Source organism: Aythya fuligula, chromosome 5, assembly GCF_009819795.1.
Source record: "Aythya fuligula isolate bAytFul2 chromosome 5, bAytFul2.pri, whole genome shotgun sequence".
NCBI classification, from domain to species: Eukaryota; Metazoa; Chordata; class Aves; order Anseriformes; family Anatidae; genus Aythya; species Aythya fuligula.
Window position 1 is genome coordinate 6,243,463 of NC_045563.1, and position 21,138 is coordinate 6,264,600.

A 21,138-nucleotide genomic window follows, 5' to 3' on the forward strand; every position below is an offset into this window, starting at 1 on the left:
TTTAAGTCTAGGTCCATGAGTGTATGTGCTTGCAGGTGTCTACAATGTGACAGAGCCTTCTGCCACCTAGTGTTAATGTGAGTTCTTTCCTCAGTAGGGTATCACTAGCTAATTTATTAACTACCATTATTTATTAATGATAATCCCCCCCACAATTACTAAGCGCTCCCTGCAAACATTTAGCAGTGCAGTTTCTTCACCAGAGGGTTTCGGAATCAATCCGATCACCGTGCACAACTTCTTTTGATATGTTTATGGGGGATGCAGTTGGCAAGGTAGGTCAAACTGTTACACAAATAATCCACGGAGTATTTCTGTAACTCTGAATGTCACTCCTGTGTAACAACTGCGCTAGCACTTTTCTCCCCCAGGTGAAGCTGATGGGTTCTGCCTAACTCAGCACACTCCTGCTTTGATGTCCGTGCTCCTGCTGGTTCAGGAAATTGTATTAGACTGAAAATAGCAGCGGAGAATAAAAAAATAATTCAACAGAAATTATATAAAATAAAGAACGGTTTCGTTTAGACACTTAACTCATTGTCTTTTTAGAAGAGTAAAATGAAAATCTCCCATCATCACAGCTCTTTCCCCTCTAGAAATTCCGCCAGGGCACAATAAAGAAGGACAATAAAATCCAGAGAATTGCACCCAGATTTCACAATTGAAATGTCAAACTTAAAATAGAAAAATAGGCTTAATGAAGTTTTATATTTAAGCCAAAGACTAATGGCTCCTACCCTATGTTGACAGATAGAAAGAAACTGCTTAGGATTGAAGGGGTGTGGGTTTTTTTCTCCTTCATTCCCCTGTAAAAATCTTCCCAAGAGAACAGAGCAGCTCCTTCCCCTTCTCCCCTGCACCTCTGCGAGCTGTGTTTGAGTGCTGTGTGATGCAGGCTGGGGCTGGGAGCTCCTTTTGCAGGTTGTTGTTTCAGGGAGCTCAGTCAAAAGGGTGCACGTGGCTTACGCAGATGCTTCTAATCCTTGCTCCAGGCATAGCTTGGAGGACAAGCCCTCACTCCTAGCTCCTGCTCTCCTCTTTTCTCTCTCCCTCATCTTCCAGGCCTTCCTGAGGAGCAAATGCTGGCACGGCAGGGAGCTGTAAACTCGATCCTCGCCATCAGTTTGAAATTGTGACCTGATCACAGCAAAGAGAACAAGAAGCAGAGGGTCTGATGCAGTAGAGCTCCAGTCAGCTGCAATACCAGGCAGGCTCTTCTTTCTCACCTTGTTTTGACCTGAACGGTCTGAACTTCTTTAAATAGTGTCATTCAAAGTACAGTCTGTTTGCTTTTGACATCTATGCTTTTTAAATACTGCCTAAAGAAAATAACATTGGGTTCTCCTTTAGCTTGTTCTATGCTTGTAGTTACTCATTCCAGATAATTATTAGGTTTGGCTGCTTACTTATCTGATCAGTATCAGAGGTTAGAAAAACGTCTAGAAATTCTTGCGCATCTTGTGCTGTTTTGTTTCTGAGTCATATTGAGCTGGAAATACCATGCTACATGAATTCACTGCTGCTCTGCTAGGGCAGAGGATGCCGCATCGCAGCGAAGACAGAACAAACCAGCTGACCCAGGGAGGCAATATTTTCAAAGTTGAGCTCATACACATTTTTGTCTTTGTTCAGATGATTTTGTTTTCCATCAGAAGTGATCTGGGGGCAAATCTTGTTGCTGGGGTAAATGCATTTCCTGTGTCATTTTCGTTCACTCCATCCTTTGTGTTGATGAGGGGAAGAAGGTGATGGTTCTTATCTGCTGAAGCCCAGCCTCCTCTTTCTTATACTGGATCAGTGTCCTGCAGCACCATCTCAGGACAAGTTGGTGGAGGAGGCAAACAGGAGGAGGGCTCAGGGCGAGGAGGCTGCTGGCCCCTGTTACTCTCCAGCTCGCTTCCTTCCCTCCTCTTGCAAAGCTGGCACGTGTCACCCAGGGGCTCTGTCCCACCCTGCTGGGACTCAACATGAAAGGACTCAACTGAGTCCTTCAACATGAAAAGGGGCTCTAGAAGTGTGCCAGCCAGTCCGTTTTCCAATCCTTGGCAAAATCTTGTCCCTTCTGCTTGTGGCTGGCTGTCCTTTGCAGTGTGGCAGAGCCACGGCCACCCTTGCAGCCTGTTGCCACAGAACCACGCAGCAAGCAAAAGGCACCAAAAGCAGAGGAAAAAAGGTTTCCATACATCCCCATCCTCTTTCTGGAGGTGTTCCTGACTGAGCGCTCTGTTTGGAAAGGGATCCGTCTGCTTCATAGCTGCATAATTTGCACGGGGCTGGTTCGGGAGGAATCTCTTTCATGTCACTTGCTCAAAGTCCCGGTTCATCAATATGGATTGCTCGTCGGGCACGGGGGGATTTATGGCACGCGGTGGGGTGTGAGGAAGTCAGAGAAAAAGGCAGAGAGGGAGGAACAGCGGGGAGTTTTGATCCTGGAAGGAGAACTCGTGTGTCCAGAAAGAACTTTCTTTCAGAATAAAAGCTGCCATCTCTGTCCTTGCCTGCAGAGGAGCTGCCAGGAGGTGAACCCACGGAGGTGGTCCTGGGGAAGACACGGTGATGGATTTTGGGCTGAACATACCCTGTCCTTAAAAACAAGATAAGTCTGTGGAAACTACGCTGACTCGGGCAGCAAGTTTGAAAACAATGGTTAGCTTCCTCAGAGCAATAATTATTATTTAAATATATCCATGTTCTTCTGGTGCCCTTTGTCGTACACGTAGCCTGCAGGAGAAAAAGCGGAGTTGATGGGCAGGGGAGGGGAATGAAAAATCTGCAGCCCGAGCCGTGCCGAAACATTTCCACAAGGTGTTAAAACGAGTGGCTTTGCGATCACAGAAACGACGGCACATCGGTGTTTTTAGCCTTCGAAGAGGAAAATCTGAAATGCTAGCTGAGCAGAGTCCCCTGCGTTCAGTGACATTCTTCTCAGGGTCAAGCATGAGCGGAGCCTGATTTAGTCATAGCCTAAATGTAGCTGCAGCCCTGCAGTCCCCGCGTGTAATCCACACCAGCCATGCAGAGCGAGCGCTTCGCTGGATTCCAGCGAGGGCTGCAGTGTCCTTGTTACGCAGCGGGGCTGCTCAAGGGTGTCCAAACGCTTGCTTGCAGTTGTCTGAGGAGTTTCTGCGCCGGCCGAGTGATTTACTGGATCTGGAAGTTCAGCCCTGGAAACCCGAGCGAGGGAGAATGCCTCGGCGGCGGTGGCGAGGCTGGGTGTTGAGAGGACAGACAGCTGGCGGGTGACCTCGGGGGGATGACAAATGGGGCACCAGGTGCCCCGCTCATCCTGGGGCGCTCCTCGCCCAGGCAGAAGTTACGGAAGTAATTCATGCGAGGGGAAGGCTCCCGGCGAGCAGCGCCGCCCTTTCTAGAAAGAAACGCCAACCTTTTGTTGCCGGCGAAGTCTGCGGGGATAATTAACTCAGGTGGCTGTTCGGGAGGGAATTTTAGCACGAGTCCCTTCAGTTTGAAGGGGAAAAATGATCATCCAAATGGCCGTGGTTGTGCGTTATTTGGAGGCGGTGTTGGGTGCTGGCAAGGGATGGGTGGTGAGCAACAAGGAGCAAACTGCTTACACGGTGTAATCAGTGCAGGCTCTTGACCAGCACATCTAGAGCCTTTAAAAACAACTAAATACATTATAGAGAAGAATGTGGGATGTGAGGAAGCCCCCCAACAATTACAGAAGAAAAGGTTAGCATACAACATCTATAAAATATCCTTTACGGAGTCAAAGCGTGTGGACAAACAGAAACTGGGAGAGCTTTGGTTTTTCTCTTTGCAAAGGCTGCAATGGTTTGCAGGTTCTGCTTTCCATTTCCCATTTTTATTTTAAAGCATGTAGCTGCATGCTAAAATGGGAGAACTTCAATAATTGCCTTGAATTTGCCCCGTAACAGCACAGGTATCTGTACACAATGCCAACTTTCACCAGGTGAGCTGGTGAAATGGCTCCAGGTGAGCTGCTGATATGGCTCCTTTCTCTAAAATCTGATAATCGGTGATTGCGGTGTACTCTGGCTGCTTCCAGTTCTCTCATTGTTTGCTTTAAAAAACCACAAGCGCAGTATGGCTTCAGTCATACCTTTAACTTCTGAAAGTGCTTCCCAGTTTCCTTACGTTAGGAAATAGAGTTCATAGTCTTTCAGCCTATGGTCCATAGTGCTTCATGTCCACAGTGTCTGCATGAAATAATGGCACCGAGGCTGCTGCCTTCTTGGTAGGACCCTGCAGTGGGACTGGAGGTGCCTAAAACCAGCAGCAAGGGCAGCACCTGCACAAACCTCCGTGCGCAGCTATCCCAGGGCTGCCGTTCAGCCGGCAGCGTAGAAAATGCATATTAGGGCAGAGTAATGCAGAGCTTGCTTTATTCAATAAACCCGTTTTCATCGTTAGTTTCCTGTCTTTCTACTTGAAAGCATCCACTTCTTTTAAAATTACATCAGATAGTTTCTGTGGGTCAGGAGGCATTTCTCCCCGTTTCTTTGATCTTCGTTTCTCCCTGGTTTTTCATCGTACCTCCAGGCAAGAGCATTGGCTTCTCAGTTACTCCAAAGGCAAATGTTTATCTGCGTGTTAAATAAATGGGAGTACCTGATTATGGTCCTGTATCTGTTTAAAACCCAGAGCACCGCTACAATTGCAGTGCTCTGAAAATGCAGGAGACCCAGGTGCTCTCTGAAATTGTTCTTTTTAAACCTCTCCTAGTAGAAGTGATTTATTTTTTTTTTTTTTTCTTATCAGGATGCACTCTGTTATGAGTACTGCAGATTTCTTCTGAGATAGCTGTCCCAGGAAGATGTTTCCTCCATCCCATCCCCCCATACATTAGCTTTTCAGTGGAAATGTTTGGTCTCGGGAGCCTGGATTTCATCACAAAAAGAGGAAGTTTTCAGGGAAAGCAATACAGGAAAATTTGATTCTGTTCTCTTCTCCCTCCCCCCCCCCAGGCTTTCGTGTCTCAATGTCTAAAAGAGGATGGCTTCTTTGACTTTGTCTTTGAATTTAAAGATACTTCTACTGCCAAGTTCACAGTTACACTCACCAATGTCATAGGTAATTTGTAATAAAACCTCAGATAGAGGTAATTAGCTATCTCTTACAGCTTATATACGTGCTTCGCCATTAAAAGAGGAAACAGTTTATGCGAAACATCAAATAAAAGTGCCTCACTTCTGATGTTAAACACTCCAGAGATCCCTTTATGGGCCGCTGCAGCAGCTGACCGGGAAGGACAGTAGAGCCGGGAGCTCCGAGAGCCTGCACGGGGCTGCCAGCATCCGAAACGTCTGCCCTTTGATGTAAGGGAGTGGAGGAAGAGAGGGAGGATTTCTACCTTTGGGATCAGAACCGCCTTTATCAGAGGCAGCTGTTCCACGGCTAATATTACTTTTCTCTAGGCTTTGCCTTCCCTGCTCGTGTCCGGTAGCAGACCCCTGCGCTGCTCCACGTTAGCTGTGGCAGGGCTGTGTGATTTTAATTTTAAAGAACTGTGTTTCACCACACGCTGCTGAGGTGCAGCTCCTGTCCAGAAACACCGACAGCATTTGTAGCAATTTGATATTCAGAAAAAGCAGATGGAAGAGGGGAAAAAAATAAACACACAACTTGAGGACCCAGATTTCTTTTATTGATTTGGTAGGTGATTTTTTGGCATCTCTACTGGGAAAAATTATTTCAGGTAGGAGGGAGTTCTTCTCTTTGAAGACCAAAAACTGAGGAATAAAAGTTCAAGGAGCCAAGAACTCAAACTCCCAACTGAGAGGATTTTTTCTTAAACCTTCCTTACAACAAATGGGGAGACACTCGGGTCAGCAGGCATCTGACTCTGAAGGGTTTGTTGCAAGGTGAGGTCTCCAACTTCTCCTTGTTCCCGTTGTTTGAAGTTTCCCTCTAAGTAAAGGGGATAAAAAAAAATCATCGCCTAGCTATGGATCTGTTTATTTCAAAGCAATTCAGAGGAGCCCCTTGAAATGTCATCAAAGGTAACCTCTGCTGGAGCCGGCTGTCTTGCCCGCAATTTGAGCAGGGCATTCAGCAGTGAATTCAGCACCCTTTGTGCTGGGTCTGCCACTCAGCTGACACCTAGGTAAGCAATTTCAGCTCCCCGAGCCTGCAGAAAACTAGCTTAGGTAAACAATATGATTAATAATCAAAACCCAGGCTGGCTTACCGAGCTGAATCTGAGCTGGTGGAGCTGCTGCCTGCAAATGGGATTGAAATCTTGCTGGGGTTTCCAGGCTGCGAGGGGGGTGTTTATGGTAGCCCTGTGTTATTGTCTTCAGCAGATTTTTTCTGTAGCCCAAACCGTCCTGGGGTATTTACATGGACTTTTCCTTGCAGCCCTGTCTTATGGGCTCTATTGGTCCTGTCCTGTTGCAAGACTAGCAGGTGACATAACCTGGTTAAAAATACATATTTTTAATGTCAGCCCTGAGATTTGTCATATTGGAACCTCCTCGTGCTCAGCAGATTTTTGACGTTCACTCTGCTGGCTGCAGTTGTGTGCGCAGAGCTATCCAGGGGCATTAAAAAGGAAGAAAAAGCCGTCAGCTCTGCCTGTTTGCTGCTGCTTGCAGCAAACCCCACGCCATGGAAATTTGTTGTCCATTTTGTTGACTTCCTAGCCACATTCAAACCGAAGCAATGAAAAGTGTTACGCCGCATTCATCAACCAAATGGCATCTGGGTTCCTTGAGACAGCCCCGGACCTGCTCCTCTCCAGAGCACAATCTCCCAGTTTGGCTGTACCCCACATTGCTGCCCTTCGGTCCTTGTTGTCCCGGGGGACCCAGGAGAGGAGCAGCCGATGGGGGTGCCTCCAGGACTGCTTTTTGACTTGGGAGGGTTTGGGATCAGGTCTGCAGCGAGTCTGTGGAAGGATGAGTTGCTATTGTGGCAGCAGCTTTGTGCGTCGTGGTTTTGTGCTCAGGCACTTCAGCCTCTGAGGCAGAGGTGCATTTGACTAGCACCTAGCAAAGGGCCCGTTCCAGAGTGGATTTCCCAGGGTTATTAAATGAAGAACAACAATGAACTCTGTTTGTTTTATCAACACGCTTTGTTTGGGCTGCGTGGACTGACCGTGCCACAGGACTGGTTCAAACCAAAGCGGAGGTGAGCGGAGAGCCCGGTTCTTACCTGCTCAGGGGCTGCCGAGTAACCCAGGCCGTGCATTCCTCACCAACAAACATCCCACAGAGAAAACCCGGCTTCTGGTGTGCATCCCCCACCCGATAAAACCAGCGTCTGCAAGGATTCTGTGAGTAATGCATCAGCAGCTCATCGCAGAGACCTGGTAAAGGGAACGAAAACTCTGCCTTCAGAAAGAGGCAGGAGTGCAGCGTGTGCTGCTGCCTTGTTAATGCTCCACACTTTTCCAGGCTGGAGGTATTCTGCTTGCTTTCATGCACCCAGTGTGCATTATGCAAATGCTCCGTCTGGAAAACAGCCCAGATCTCATGTCTGCCCCAGCGCTTTCTCTCTTGGATGCTGCAGATAATCAGATGAACAGTAAATCTGCTCCGTGGAACAGAATTACATTATTGTTTCTTCCTCAAACAACTTGTCGGTGATTTTTCTTTTCTTCACCTCCTTGAAGTGCCTAACAGATCCAAAAAAAGTGAAATCTGGGTGCCAAACACAGTGCTCTGTGTGTACCTTCAGCAACGCATCAGCAGATACACCACTGGGAGTGTATTTGTCTTGGAAAGATGGGGGATGATTGTGTGAAATGGTCCCAAATACTGATCCACTAAAGGGGTTTGGGTGTGTGGGTGGAGGGAAGTACGCTGGGGGTTTGGGCTTGTCCTTTGGATGTTTTTTAGCTCAGTTTTCTTACTTGATTGCGCTGTCTCCATCCTCCTTTGGTGATTTTGGGAGCCTTTCCTGAGTTTCAGTAAGACTGGCAAATGGAAGAGCCCTGGAGATGTGCCCGAGGACTCCCTCTGGGGAAGGTGCCACCAGGGTGGAGGAAGGAGAGCAGAGAAGTGCAGCCCCACAGAGAGCAACGCTGGCAGAGCGCAGCCATCCCTTTCCTTCCCTCGGCACGTGGCATGTTCCAGGTGAACCCCGGGCATCCCTGCATGGCTTAAAGCATCTGGGAGCACAGCGAGGCCAGAGGAGATGGCGAGGAAGAGGAGAGACCCCCAAAGGAGCAGGGAGGACACCGGTGATCTCAGGTGTTGCTGTGTGGCTTTGGGGCCCCGGCTTCCTGACACGGCCGCGCTGAGCGGTGCCGAGGCCGCCTGTGCGGCGGTGGAGTCGTAGGGATTGCAGCTCCACGGAGCTCTCCAGCAGTTCCAGTCATTCCTGATGAAGTGCCGGTGACACGGCCCTTGGAAAAGGGAAAAGGTGAAGGAAACCCACCCCCAGGAACGGCCGGCTCGGTTCTGAGGCTCTGCACCCAGGGTAAATTACACCTCTCTTCCCTTGAAAACAGGAGGCTTTCTTTTGCACGGCGATGAGAAGCCAAAGGTCCGGAGTGAACCCCCTGAAGGCTCATGAAGAACAAAAATACGACGTGTTTTCAGCCACGTGAAAGGTTAATGGGGAAGATCAACACGGAGTGGCTGCAGCGAGGGAGAGGGGCAGGCTCCGCGCCGGTCGGGGAGCGTGAAGCCGTGGGGCAGGGAACACACAGCTCTTCAGCCTGGTTCAAAAATAATAGTGCAGGCTTTTCTGAGCTGCAGTTTAGTCTGCCCTCAGTAAAAACAAGTCACGTTAAAAAAAAAAAAAAAAAAAAAAAAAAAAGCGTGCACCAGAAAAGCAAACCTCTTTTTCCTGGTTTCTGCTTATAAGATTTACAGGTACTTAAAATAAACCTATGAAAAACAGACCCAGTGTGCTGGAATTTGCTAACTAGTCAGAGCAATTACCTCCAGGTCCCGAGACCTAACCGAGCCTGCCTTTTGGAAGGAGGCCTTGGCACGAGCTTCTTCCTGGGGCTGCTCTGAAGGTGAGCATGAAAAGCCGTGCTGACCTCTGCCAGAAACCCCAGGAATCCAGCTCCGAGATGCTGCAGCCCTGGCACGGCAGGCGCCGGGCAGCGCAGGCGGGGAGCTGTGTGGAGAAGCCGCCGAAAAATCCATTCCCTTCTCGTTGTGTGGCTTCAGCCTCGTGGATTCTTGCCATTGCCTGGTGTGCCACGGTCATTAAATGAGCTGGGAGCATTAATTAAGGATATTTAACAAGAAGAGATTACTTGACAGCCAGCGGCGCATCGTGCTTGTTGGGCAGGAGCAAGGAGAATTAACGCGCATCGTCGTAGTAGAAGTTGGTCGGAGCCTTTTTGGCCATAAGGACTTTGTGCTGCTTCAGAGATCACATGTGAAGTAACCAGAGGTGCTGTAATATCTGCACATCAGGCCTTGCTACAAACCTAATGCCTCCATCCTTTCAGATGACCTCAAAAGGGTAAATAATAGGCTCTGCCGTTCTTCTCCTTTTAGTGATATATAAGAAAAACAGCAAAAACCACACAACCAGCCTTAGTTAATATAGGAACACAAACTAATCCCCTGTTTTCTCTGGGCTATTCCACGCGTGAGTGGAAAATGAAGCTTGTACGATGAAATAAACATGATAGCAGTAAGATCGGGCTGTGATGGGAATTGATTTTATAAGGCTCTATGGCTTGGAGGGTGGAGGTAATTTCACACCAGTGTTTGGAAGGAAATTATTTGTTATAGTCAGTATCCCTGCATCGTTCCTGGCTGGGGGAAAAAGCTCCCGTTTCCCACAGCAGTTGTAAAAGGCCGTTGGGAAGGGTGAGATTTTCCTCCTAAAATACTAGAGGACAAGTAACAGGAATGCGGAATGTTCTTTTTAAAAAAAAATCTATTAAATGCATTCTCCCACAGAACGGGAGCTCCCTGCAGGCTGTCTGTCCTTACAGACTGAGATGCCGACAGCTTTGCTGTTAGGTTTGTAGCTCCCTTTGCTCTCAACGCTGTCAGAAGAGGGTTTCTTCCCCTGGTGTCTGTGTCCACACCGAGGAGAAGCAGTGCTCTGGTAAGGACCATGCTCCATCCCCGGGTGGGGCCGGGCAGCAGGGCTCACATACGCTCAGCCACAGGAGGCAAATTGTGTCTGAGCTTCAGCATCCTCCTCACAGGAACTCAGAAACGCTGCTCGTGTCTGCACATTGCGGTTATTAGGTTCATGAAATAGTTTTGAAAGTGTAATTAATCATTTTTAAGTAACCTCTTTCTCTACACATTTATGGCATCAATAGGTATGACTGTTTATTATGTCTTACCTATAAAATCTGACCTGGTTTATATACTCTTTATGGAAACAATGTATAGTCATAAATTAAAAGATGCAACTGTTTTGGATATTTTACTGGTGGTCCTGTATTTTCCTGCCAGAAGTGCAGCTGGTTTAGGTTTCTTGGGATAACATTATAAAAGGCTGTATGCATTTTGCAAGTTTATGCTTGAATTGCCAAGCCAGAGGTGGAATGACTCAACCTTCCCAGGAGCAACATGTACCAAGTGATGAATCAAAACAGCCAGCTGAAGCTCCGTGCCTTGCACTGCAACTGTGACAAGCAGTTCGTGTTTGTGGCATTTTCTCTGGTGCTCGAGGCATCGTGTTGGTAGTGCTAAGCACAGCCTGTGCTTTTTGGGGTTTAACCATTTTTGGTGGAGTTTTGGTGCAAAACTAGCTGAGAATCTGTTTTGACGCTTGTCTTATGTGGGATGCAAGAACTGTAGGATGAAAACACTGAAGCCCCACTGAGCAGACACCTTTAAAGGGAGCTCTCAGCGTGCAGCGACTGCATTTGGGCCCGGGGAGCAGCAGTGTGGGTGCCGTGTTCCAGCTCACATCGTTGTTCTGGCTGGGTTGGGGGAATTCAGACAGCTCTGAGAGCTGGTCCTGATGCTAAATGAGTTAATGATGGGGTTTGGAGGGTTTTTTTAGCCAAAATGTTGACGACAAACTTGTACCGATGTAATTGCCTGGTGTCGGTGGACTTACTGCAGATACCGATGGGCCTGGGAGCAGAAAGTTTGGCCCCATTTTTTTCAGTGCCATGGCCGTGCAGCTCGCCCAAAAGTCAGCTGTCAGCCCCAGCACTTCTGTGGGACTAAGCAAAGCTCAGTACTGACACGTCCAGAGGTGCCTCGCAGCTTCTGTCTCCGTGCTTTCTCCCAAAAAACAGCCTCAGCCTCGCCGCACTGGAACCATGCAGGTGTCTGGTGTATTTATTCCTGTGCTAAAGTAAAGCTTCTCTTTATTTTTTTTAGATACCTCAACCACGTACGAGCCGCCTCTCCGCAGGATCTTGCCGGGGGCTACACTTCTTCTCTGGCGTGTCACCGAGCCCTACAGGATGCTTTCAGTGGCCTCTTCTGGCACCCCAGTTAGCCAGCATCCGCCAGCCTGCGAGGAAGGGACACTGAACGGAGTGGGAAGCAAGTCAAGCCAGCAAAAGTTGGGTAAAATTGCTGCCATCTGCACAATGGCTAAGCTGCAGTCACTTTTCTGTGTAAAACCGGCTGTGTTTTAAGTGTTAAAGGCAAAAAAAAAAAAAAGTCCACGCGAGAGCTTTGTAAAATGGTAGATACATTTTTGCGGAGGGGGAAGCTCGTTAGTCATGTGGCACTTTGCTGAGGGAGGCTGAGGCAATAAGCCACATCTAATGGAAGATGTGAATAACTCAGCTGTGTATGTTTGAGGTTTGAAAAAACACACTTGTAAATTTTTTTTAAATAAAGCCAGACTTTTTTATTAAAGTTCGTGGTTTTATTCTTATTGCAGGGTTTTATTTGCACAAGCATTTAAATGCCATTTTGATTATAACATTTAGTGTCAATATTCAAGCCTGCATTTTCTTCCCATAAAACTCGTTTCCCCAGTTCAGGCAAGTGGGTTTTTCCTCCTGCCAGCTGGATGAGACGAGAAACCCTGGAACTGTGCTGACACAAGTGTTATGTAGGATCCCTCCTGATGTCACTTGGTTGTTACCTTTGACTGGAAAACGAGCAAAACCTTTAGCTGCAAGCCTTTCAGCTGTGCTCCTCCAAAGCAATCTAAGAGGCCTTAAATAAGGCTAGTTCATTAAAGTAGTCAGAATTGGTTTATTTTTTCCCTGCTTAGCCCCGTTTACTACTTTGCTGTCAAGTGTTTGGGATCTTCCTTTGGCAGGAGCATCCCTTTGTCTGGTGTTTGGGATAATCCTTCCCACTTGAGCTGCTGTTTTTGTACATCCCCTCGCCTCACTTTGTGGCGGAACGAATCCTGATGGCAGCAGAAGCGGGGTTCCTGTCTCGGGATGTTTTTTCCATGAATATGTATAAATTGCAGGAGACTGGAAACCACTCAGGACAACGAGCACTGCTAGAGTAAAGCCTGGGCCGCGTTTTGTAGGTCATCCATTAATGGTTGTTGAATACTGCTGAGGAGTGTACTAAATGAATGTATTTTTTGCTCTGTTGTAATAAAGAGAAGAATGAGCTCTATTCCAGACTCGGTGCTTCTTTTAAGGAAGGGGGAGAGAGGTGCCAAACTTTGCATTTTCCTTTCTCTGAAATCCTGTTGTGTTGTGCCCAGAGCAGCTGCTGACAGGAATTGCTGCACCCAAGGCTGAGAGGTGTTGAAAATGCCGTGCGTAGCCTGCGGAGCACAGCTCCCTGCTGGGGAGACACCCTGACCTGGAGACACCAGGAAGGCCACACAGGTTAAAGCTGCTGGGATGCAGCAGCAGGGCCGGGGAGGGAGGTGGGCACGTGGTGATGTTGCTAGGCGGGAGCGCTGAGCTGGGGCTGAAGGAAAATATCTGAAAGCGAGGGCGATGGGAGCTCTCCGGCCACATCAATTCTTTGTGGTTGACGTTGCCCAACAATAGCTTGGATGGGGAAGAAAACCAAATCAAAGGCAGAGGCTTTTCAACTCCCGGCGGAACGCAAGCAGCCAGGCAGCGAGATCATGCGGGGACCGATCAGAGGAGCAGCCAGAGGTGGGGCAGAGCTCGGAGAGAGGCTCAAAAGTCAAAGGAGGAAAAGGTCTGAGGGTGAGAGGCCCCATCAGCCACCTGCTGGTTTTCAGTCTGGTGCTTTAACGGGTGTGTGCCTACCCTGCAAGTGTGCAAATGGCATCAGAGCCTTTCCTGCGCTACCTGTGGGCAAGCACTAAGCTAGGAGCCAACTAATCCCCAGCTCAATCCCTTCGTGGTAAGAACCAGTTATTGCTCCAAAAGCCCAGGGCTGAGCATATGCAGTTATCTGTGCCTCTTTCTACCTGAGGTCAAGTTTTTGAGAGGTTACCTGGCTTACACAAGAGCTGTTTGTGCATCTGCCAACGGTAATCCAATACCCTTAACCACCAAAACTGCTTGTCAAAGAGAATCCTCTTCTCAACTGTAAATGCAGAGCCCACGTAAGTCATCTTGCCAGGCCCTATGAAATATAAATACCTAGTTTGCACGACAAACTGCGCTTTTTCAAACTAGCACTGCTAAAAACGATCCCAGTCAGTGTCACTGAATTGCCACAGAGTGTGAAACGGGGGAGTACCAAAACACTGTTGAAGAAACGCTGTTTTATTTTTTTGAACAATATCGATCTGGTTACTGGTCCCACGATTACAAACAGTAAATGCAGGAAGCCACGCTCACCAAGGCGAGGTGCGACACGCGCTGTGCATCGCTGCACCTCAGGCAGGTAACACAGGGGGTCGTCAAACAATTCAAGGGGTAGACCAGGCGTAACGTAGGTGTACCTTACACAAACCAGTACGGTTGCTACCCAAACTCTGGTCTTCAACTCACGACGTTTTCTTCAGTGAAATCTTTGCCGGTACACAGCCGCTTAGAGGCTGGTTTTTCTGGAAGAAAGTTAGAAACATTCAGTTAGTTACATACGGTAAACAGACGGACCTGAACCACAAGCCACGCAACACTTGAGGGATTTAACAAGTGATGAGACTTGAGATCAGCATTAATGGCCACAAAGAAAACTCCTACAGCAGTAAGGGAGGTCTTTTCTTTACGAAGTGCAAAGAGGACTTGCAAAAGACCTGCACCAAGCGACATTTTGACCTGCACCTCAGTGCCACGCAGTAACAGCATTGATACACAGCAGGAGCGGCCTGAAAGAGGAAAAGGTGCAGCGGGAGGGCTGCTCCTCACCTTCAGCAGGGCAGGGCCTCTTGTACAGCACATCTGCTGGAACCTGGAAGCTAATGCACAGCATCTCCTTGTTGGGGGCAACATTCCTCACCAGGTACGTAGCACAGCGCCCATCTAGGGAGGCTCCCAGCGAAGCCTCGGCCTGTTCTTGAATCTCTTTGGCTGGATTTTCATGCTTGGAGAAGCCGTAGCAGTGCACCGTGGGAAGGACAGCAGCGCTGCAGGGCTCTCCGACCAAGAGATGCCTGAAAACATCCAGAAATTCGAGAGCCGAAGCTGGCAAATTCATGACTATATGGACAGCGGGTTTCTGCGCCTCTTTCTCAAGCGCGAGCGCTTTACTAAGTTCCTCTCTTACTGGCCCCAGGAGGAAGTCTCTGCCATCCAGGTTGAATGCTTTGATTTTGTTGTCTACTTTGTTTAGCTTGCAGTTGTGCAGAAGCCATTTGTAGGATTCAGGGTTGAGATCGTTTGCAAATACGACGCACTTCTTCTTTGCTGCTGGGATAGCGAAAGGTCCGATCCCAGCAAAGACATCGAAAAGGACATCACCGGGCTTTAAAAGCTCAACGATACGGCCGTGCTCTGTGGAAAGGCGGGGGTTCCAGTAGACCTTAGCAAAGTCCAACTCATAGGAGATATTATTTTCTTTGACCTGAAAGTCCAAAACATTTGGTTAAGTCTCTGCGTTCAAATTCCAGACAGGTTAAAGTAATCCCAGTAATTAAGACGGCTAAAAACCAAGGAGCTTTATCAAAAAGTGATGTGTACATTGACATTTGTCCCATTAGCAGTGTACAGAAATCTTGGATAAACAGCCCTGCTCCTCACAAATAGCCATCAGGAACGTTCCAACTGTCAATCCACATGACTGGCTTACGCACATCTTAATCACCAGGTGGAAATAAAGCAGCAACTTTGAATGGCCATAAAATAAAAATCTGAGGCTTTTCAAATGCTTTGTGGCTGTCTGAAAACTCTTTTATTGAAAGCAGATCTTGGGAAGATGCCTCAAACCTTAGCACAGCGTCTACACAGTCAGTAAGTGCCTGAGAGCGCTGCAGCACGAGAACGGCAGCACTCAGCCAAACTCAAAGCCGCTGGGAGCCAATTGTGCAGCCTGAAAAAATGCTGCGCTTTCTCCCGGGGTGATGGAGTCTGGAAATGGAGCCAAACCCAGGCTTTGCGATGGCCGCTGCCCTACGAACAGACCTACAGAGAAATGGTGCCTGTTCAGATGAGAGGGATGCAGGATAACACCCACTTTGCTCTACCACACCCGCACAGTGTAACTGCAGTAACTTGTGACCCAGATCACCGCAGCGTTTGCTCTGCCAGCAGGGAACACGCTGAGGTGGACCTGGCAGCCCAGCGGTGTGCCAGATGTGTGCGTAACGAGCCAATATCATCTGCAAAATATTTGATCGTCCCTTCTGACCTGACGTTTCAAATGCCTTCGGCGTCCATGTGCAGGCTGTTCTTTGCCACCGAGCTATTCAACTTCTTACTTTGCTAACCTCGTATTTTCTCTCCTAAAAGAATAAAACTGCCAACAGCTATGAAAGATATTTTTTGGTCAAGCCAGCCGCCAAGGTTCCAGCTAAAGACAAGAACCCCAAGGGAAGAATACTTAGCAGTTTAATAATGCTTTTCACATGAAAGATCTCAAAATAAATGAGATGAGGCTTGTCCTCTAGCTGTCAGAAAAAGAATTAAGATCAGGCAAACTCTTGCCTAAGCTGCAAAGACAGAGAGATTTAAGTACAAGGACTGGTCAAATTAAGAAACTTTTTTTTTTTTTGATCAAATCCACTAAATGTTTTGGCCTCACAGTGAGAAATACCCCCAAGTTTGTAACTAGTATCTTGGTAAGAAACCCCTACTTCAGCTTCTTTTACATGTTATTGGAAATAGGCTGTGAGCTGGGGAGAACCCTTACCTGCCTGATCCCTATAGCTGTGAGTTTGCTTGTGGCAGAGCAGGACAAAACGAGACAGCAGTAACTGCCAACTCTCACACTCCAAAAGAGGTGTGAAGGGCACAGTGCAAATAAATGGTGTTATCAGTGTCTCTTCCTCACCGCTTTTTGGTACACCTTTGGGTTTTAGCACATTAAATTTAAAATAAAAGGGGAAAAAATCCTGTACCTTAGTGACCAGGTTGCTCTCTCCAGCGAGCACTTCCATTTCAAAGTTTCTGTACGTGCTGTCAATAATGCTGGTTTTATTCACCACACAGGTGATGCCTGGATTCTTGTCGATTATAACCTGTCCTGAAAGAAAGGGCAGAAGATATGCTGGTTGAGGGACTGCAGCCTCTTAATGTTCTAAGAGATACAAACTCGACAGCCTACAGTCACATTTATAAAAGTAAGTGTGTATAATAGAACAACCTCCCTCCAACGATTGCAGATGTTATGGGATCTTACTAAAGCACATACTTTACCCTGATCCAGTGCTCGGCGAAGTGTGACTGTATAAGAGGAAAAAGCTGCCCTTTGTGTACAGGTAAGGGTCTGCACAAAGCTATTTAAAGCCAAAACGTAAAGCAATGAAGAGTGCTTCGAAGTTTTCTTTGTACAGGGAATAACTTATAGGTAGAATAATTCTAAAAATATCTTTGGAAGCGAAGAATTACTTTTATGATCAGAGTTTTTTACCTACCAATCAAATGTTTGTAAGGGAGCTGATGGTCCCTAAGATTGAAGTGAGCTATGTGACCGACGCGGCTAAAACCAGAGGTGACATCCTGGCCTTCGGGAAGGACCGCTCGGAGGATCTCCTCTGACTTGAAATTCTCGTAAGTCAGCTCCAAGTTATACCTGGACACCTCAGGAGGAATGTTAAGCTGCTTTAATACCTCCTGCTCTGCCTGTCCCAGTGAGAATTCGGGTACTTGATGAGGATCCAGTATAACAAGTTTACTGCCCTCATCTTCCGGATCCTCAATCACTCGCTTTAGCCCAGGACGCTGTAATACCGTGTGCTTCAGGGCCTTCAGCAACGCGTGGACGATTTCTTTCTTTACTTTAAGAACCGGAACAACGACCGTCCTTTTGAAAGCTTCTCTGTTGAGCAGGGTCATCCCTCGCACTTTGGGATGCGGCGAGTACAGTTCTGGGCTGCCGTTCTCCTCCACGGTTTCACGCATTGTACAGAAATTGGCTTTCTGAGCCGCTACAAAGAGGCCAGGTATTCTGCCAGAATGTTGCGCCAAAAGCATCCAAACTGCTGGAAATGATGTATTTGGTGCAGCTGTCCTGGAATGATTAGTTTTCAGTAGTCTGGCAGAGCATCCAAATCTCCATAGCGTCCTAGAAGAGAAATCATTCATTTTATAGACATTATGTAATCATTCCATTAAAAAGGCTGCAAATCACATGGATTTGCTGGTCTCTTAAACCAGAATTTCCATTTGTACCGAAGAACCCACAATAGTTTTGTAAAAGCCCTTTATTACGAATTATACCCTACGAATTTCTGTCCCTCTGCAAACGCGTTTTTAAACTTTTAACTAACTCGAAGCAGCGAGATAAGCCTCTCCTGCCAAAACTCGGCGGCCTCTCTCTATTCCAATAAACGCAATATTAATCCCAGCAAGCCAAATAAAAGAAATAATAATAAAAATCCCTGCCCGCCGGCTCACCACCACACTCCACATTCCCCGTGGAGCACCGGGGGTGCCCGGGGAGGGCCTGGCGAGGCCCCACGGGGGGGCTGCGACCCCCAGACAGGGCCCGGGCCCGGCCGCGGCCTAGGCCCAGGCGGGCGCGGGGCAGCCCCGCGGGTAGGCCGCGCGGTTGCCATGGCAACCGGGGGGGGGGGAGCGGTAGCCATGGCAACCGCGCGCGCGCCACCCCCCCCACCCCCGCCCTCACCTCATACCGAGCCGCGCCGCGCACGCCGGCGCCCCCGTGACGTCATCGCCGCCGCGCGCGCCGTGACGTTGAAGCCGCTCGGCCTGGCGGTGAGAGGGGGCGTGGTTTACGTGGAGACCACGCCCCCTCTGTCTATAACCACTCCCCCTCCGATTATAGCCACGCCCTCCTCCTATAGCCACGCCCCCTCTGTGCGGCTCGGCCCCGCCCCTCCCGGAGCCGCGGCGCGGGCGGGGCCATGGAGGAGCCGCGGGGGGCGCGGGGCTGGGAGGGGGGCGCGGGGCCCGGGGACGGGAACCGGGATCGGGACCGGGACCGGGACCGGGATTGGGAATGGGACCGGGATCAGGATCAGGACCGGGACTGGGACGAGTCCGCCCCGCTGCTGCCGCCGCCGCCGCCCAGCAGCGTGCGTGAGAGGGGGGCGCCGGGAGGGGGCTCGGGGCAGGGGTTTGGGGTTTGGGGTTTGGGGTCGGGGTTTGGGGTCCGGGGTCTCGCCTCACTTGGCCCTGCCCGCCCTTCCGTCCCCACAGCCGCCCCCCGGCTCCTCGTTCGGCTGCGCGGTGCTCAACCTGATGAACGCGATCATGGGCAGCGGGGCGCTGGGCTTGTCCTTCGCCATGGCCAGCACCGGCGTCCTGGGCTTCAGGTGAGCGAGAGGGGAATTAATTAATTACAATTAATTACTGGGGGTGTGATTAATTACAGGGGACGGGGAGCCAAGGAGCAGTGAGTGCTGCATGCTGTGGGCATCCTTGGTGAGCGCTGCCACCTCTGCTGTGGTTGCTCACATGTGAGCACTGATATTGCTGCTCGGTGGTGATTTTGGGGCATTTCTCCCATTGCACCCATATATTTACACCCCCCTGCGCCCATATATTTATGTCTGAGTGCTGCTTTGCTACAGAAATGGGCCTTTGGGAGCGGGGTGCCTGCACATCCCCAATGCATGAACCCACCGGGTGTGTGCACCGAGCTGGGACTGGGCCAAGGCTGCCAGCTCGTACTGCTCTCTGGCCACAAACCCGGCTTTATTTCACATTAATCTTTGTGTTTCTGTGTTATGGCCTTGCTGTGATTCATGTCTTCACCCCACACAGCGGTGCGTGATACGAGAAGCTGTGGTTTTAGCAGGGGTTGGGACAGTCAGTGACCAAGTGAACCACAGTCAGCAAAGAAAAGCCATAAAATGAGGAAATTGGGTCCTGTGATACGCTGTGTGCAATGGAATCTTTTTTGTTGTTGTTTAAGAAAGAAACTGCATTGACCTGTAAAAATGCCTTAAATTTCAACCTCTTGTATTTTTAGCATCTTGCTGCTGATTGTTGCCAGCCTTGCCTCTTACTCTGTGTTTCTTCTGCTCAGTATGTGCATTCAGACTGGTAAGTGGAAAGGATTTATCTAACACTGATCTCTGAAACTTTTCCTTGCCTGTAGTAAAAAGACATGAACCCATATAATTATTTTAATTAACAACATGTTAACGTATTGCCATGTTTCATTGCTGTTGAAATATGTTAGATCTTTTAATGATTGCTAATTGCCGTAGAATTGTCAATTCAAAATGCATTATAAAAAGGAAGTGCAAAACGATCTGGTTTCTAGATTTTCAGTTTTACTGTTTCTCAGAATGCATCTCTCATCTTTCCAAAAAGAGAGATCCTGTGTGTCTGTAGCAAAATTGTTTTGGTGCCAGTTGGACCACACCACTTTAGTGTGTGGTTGCCTCCATACGTAGTCTCACTGTTGCTTTCAGTAAAGGCTTAAGAACCACAAACAGCCAACTTTCACTACCCTACTTGTATAGACTTATTCACTGTTCAGAATGGATACCTGTCAGGTTTTGTAATCAAACTGAGTTGTTACAATTCCCATGGCACTCTACGGATGTGTGTTATTACAGCATTTTTGATACTGAGCGTGAAGTCACGTTGCAGCCCTTAGTTAGAAATTATACTGCTTTGAGAATGTCTAGAGAGTAGATTCTAACATCTGATTTCTAATCTGCTGCTAATGTTTTAATTCTTGCTTTTTAAAAATTATTACTGAAATAACTGGCTGGTTTCTTGAGTTCTAGTATACAGAGATGTTACAGGAAGATGTCTCCATCTCTTCCAGTCACCTGGTTATTGTTTCATCTCATCTGTTTTCCCCTCTTTTCAAAGGTGGTGGGAGAAAGCTTCCATTTCTTCCTTCTTGGCTGTGCTTTCTGTAGCTAGCTTTGGTCTCTGAGATGATTGCTTCCTGATTCTTCTTAGATCTGCTGCTCCTGTCTTCACCTGTTGAGTGATCTTCTTCATACGTTCTTTAAAAAAGTCTTCAGAGGTAGGGCTGCTTTTATGTGTGGTACTGTTGGCTGTTTGATGATTTGGGACCAAGTCTCTGGCATTCTTTTTTTTCCCCGCTTGGAGCTCTGCTTGTTAGAAAGGACTGAAGATCTGAAATAAATAGCTAGAAAGATACGTTTAAAAAAAGGGAGTTTGAGATAAGAGGTGAACAAATATCACAAAAAATGATCGGAGGTTCTGTATTACTTAAGCCCTTGATGGTATTGCGTTGTTATCTGGTAAAATAAGAAGATATCCTTGCAAAAGAACTGCGGGGGATGGTGCAAAGGAAGGAGAGGGGGAAAAACTGAACTTTGAGAGCTAATACACAAGAATGGTTTAACTCTTCATTTATTGTCTAAAGGCAAAATTCTGCCTCCAGGAAGAATTTTTGAAATGCATATATCCAAAAGCAAAGAATAATGGTGAACAACAGGGTAAAGTATTTTTCTTGTCTGAAACTAGCATTTTATGGTTAATAATTGGTTATCAGTTAACGTTGACAGGTCATACTAGCACTAGAATTATTTCTAGATATCTGCTGGCTTTATGGCTCTCTCTGTGCTTTTTTTTTTTTTTTTTTCCTTTGTTCTTTTTTTTTGGAGGGGAGAGATTTTATTGTAAATTATTGAACTAATTTCATGTTAAATACCATTCCAGAATTATGACCAGTTGTGCCTTTGCAAAGTAAAATCAGTATAAATGCTTGCTTCCAAAGTAGATAACTGAGCATTTTTTTTAACATGTAAAATATGCAGATGTTTGTGAACAGTATTACAATATTGAGCCTAATTCATGGCAAG

At 47.9% G+C, this 21,138-nt stretch overlaps 3 protein-coding genes across 4 annotated transcripts in view; 2 read left to right on the forward strand and 1 right to left on the reverse strand.

The window, feature by feature from the left end:
- MNAT1 (MNAT1 component of CDK activating kinase) overlaps positions 1–11,537 on the forward strand; it is a 119,186-nt gene extending 107,649 nt beyond the window's left edge. The window contains exon 8 of the mRNA XM_032188535.1: positions 11,250–11,537. Coding sequence (XP_032044426.1) covers positions 11,250–11,370 — 121 coding nt within the window. The 3' untranslated portion in view covers positions 11,371–11,537. The remainder of the gene's footprint in view (positions 1–11,249) is intronic.
- A 274-nt stretch (positions 11,538–11,811) lies between these two features.
- TRMT5 (tRNA methyltransferase 5) lies at positions 11,812–18,057 on the reverse strand. Of its 2 annotated transcripts, none has more exons than XM_032188533.1 (5): positions 18,016–18,057; positions 16,795–17,444; positions 16,279–16,403; positions 14,132–14,786; positions 11,812–13,827 (listed from the first exon to the last, which is right to left on the reverse strand). In XM_032188533.1, exons 2-5 carry the CDS (start codon positions 17,351–17,353, stop codon positions 13,763–13,765), a joined length of 1,404 nt encoding a protein of 467 aa, XP_032044424.1. In that variant the 5' UTR covers positions 17,354–17,444; positions 18,016–18,057; the 3' UTR covers positions 11,812–13,762. The 2 variants fall into 2 exon arrangements, with proteins under 2 accessions (XP_032044424.1, XP_032044423.1); XM_032188532.1 differs by having other exon boundaries at positions 18,009–18,053.
- A 189-nt stretch (positions 18,058–18,246) lies between these two features.
- Positions 18,247–21,138, forward strand: part of SLC38A6 (solute carrier family 38 member 6) — a 44,946-nt gene continuing 42,054 nt past the window's right edge. The window contains exons 1-3 of the mRNA XM_032187862.1: positions 18,247–18,417; positions 18,542–18,657; positions 19,317–19,390. Of these exons, the coding sequence (XP_032043753.1) occupies positions 18,247–18,417; positions 18,542–18,657; positions 19,317–19,390 (361 nt within the window). The remainder of the gene's footprint in view (positions 18,418–18,541; positions 18,658–19,316; positions 19,391–21,138) is intronic.